Genomic DNA, 1,260 nt, shown 5'->3' with positions numbered 1-1,260 from the left:
ATAAAATTATAGCAGTTAATGGAACAAGAAGTCCATGTTAAGTAATTTGAAAGCAAAGCACATACCAAAGTACAAATCTAAAGTGTACATGTGAGTTGGTGTTGCCCTTATTTGCTATTACAAAGTTATTTGCTTTTCTTTTTTAATTAGATACCTAATCAGACCTGACCCACTGGCCTACCTTCCAAACACTGAACCTAGTCGGAAAAACAGCATCTGCAATGCCCCTGGCCAAGACTCGCGGGAAGAAACCCAACTTTGATAACAAAATATGAGAAACTTTTTTTTTTTTATTTCTATGAGGATCTTGCTTGAAAACACTGAAGTGTTGCTGCCACTGAAAGAAAGTAGATTAGAGTATATTTAATTCTCTCATATTTAAAAAGAAAATCTGTTAGATGTATAGAGAATTTTAAAATTTAATGAACCATTTATTGGTACTTCCCTTGTTGATATTGAAAAGATGTCATGAAATGATTATGAAAAACTAAATTAAAAAACAAAATGAAATCTGATTTTTGATGTTTGAGTATGGCCTGAACTGTACACAACCCAAATTAATATGGTTTTATGAAAGTGAAAATTCTAATGGTATTTGGTACATCATAATAGGCATAGAAGACTGTTGCTCCTACTAACATTTAAATTGTCACATATATTCTTTAAACTTGTTGTTTTATAAAATGGAGCTCATCATAAATGCCTGGTCTTCCCTATGTAGGGATTAACCAACAAACTCATATGGCTGAATTTTGTGTAAAAATTATAGTTTGCTTTAGTGTACAAGACTTTATTTTAACTTTTTTTCTGTCTGCCTTTTCATTTGATATTGTATTCATTTTAGAATTACAGATGTTCATAGCATGTTTACTAAACAAAAAGATATATTCAGTACCTGAACTTTTTGGTAACTTAATACTTAGCACACATTTTAGTATACAAAAAGTCAAATATCTAGTCTTCTCCTTAAAAAATGCCTAGCATGGAGAAAATACTTTAAGAATATTTGTTGATTTAAATAGAAAAATTGAATCTTTAACTGGATTTCTGAAAAATGCTATAGTAATTTTCATTTTGCTCTTGAGTTTCAGCATTTTTCATGTATCTCTATAGAAAATTAATTAGAAAAAACAATTTAACATTGAAAGAAGATATTTATACTTTTTATGGACTACAAAGACACTTTAAAAGCTTAAATATCTTGCATATGTCTTTGCTATAGATGCAATCACTTTCAAAAACAATCTATCAAAAATTTTG

The 1,260-nt window shown here is 29.0% G+C and overlaps 1 protein-coding gene across 3 annotated transcripts in view; it reads left to right on the top strand.

The window, feature by feature from the left end:
- Positions 1-1,039, top strand: part of Kcnt2 (potassium sodium-activated channel subfamily T member 2) — a 417,549-nt gene extending 416,510 nt beyond the window's left edge. For all 3 annotated transcript variants that reach the window (XM_023707734.1, XM_023707733.1, XM_004625302.2), the window contains one exon: positions 151-1,039. In XM_023707734.1, the coding sequence (XP_023563502.1) occupies positions 151-262 (112 nt within the window). In that variant the 3' untranslated portion in view covers positions 263-1,039. The remainder of the gene's footprint in view (positions 1-150) is intronic.
- Positions 1,040-1,260: the final 221 nt, after the last annotated feature.

This window comes from Octodon degus, unplaced genomic scaffold (assembly GCF_000260255.1).
Source record: "Octodon degus isolate 3935 unplaced genomic scaffold, OctDeg1.0 scaffold00009, whole genome shotgun sequence".
Lineage (NCBI taxonomy): Eukaryota > Metazoa > Chordata > Mammalia > Rodentia > Octodontidae > Octodon > Octodon degus.
The sequence above is the reverse complement of the archived record's forward strand: the minus strand, read 5'-3'. Positions and strand labels throughout refer to the sequence as shown.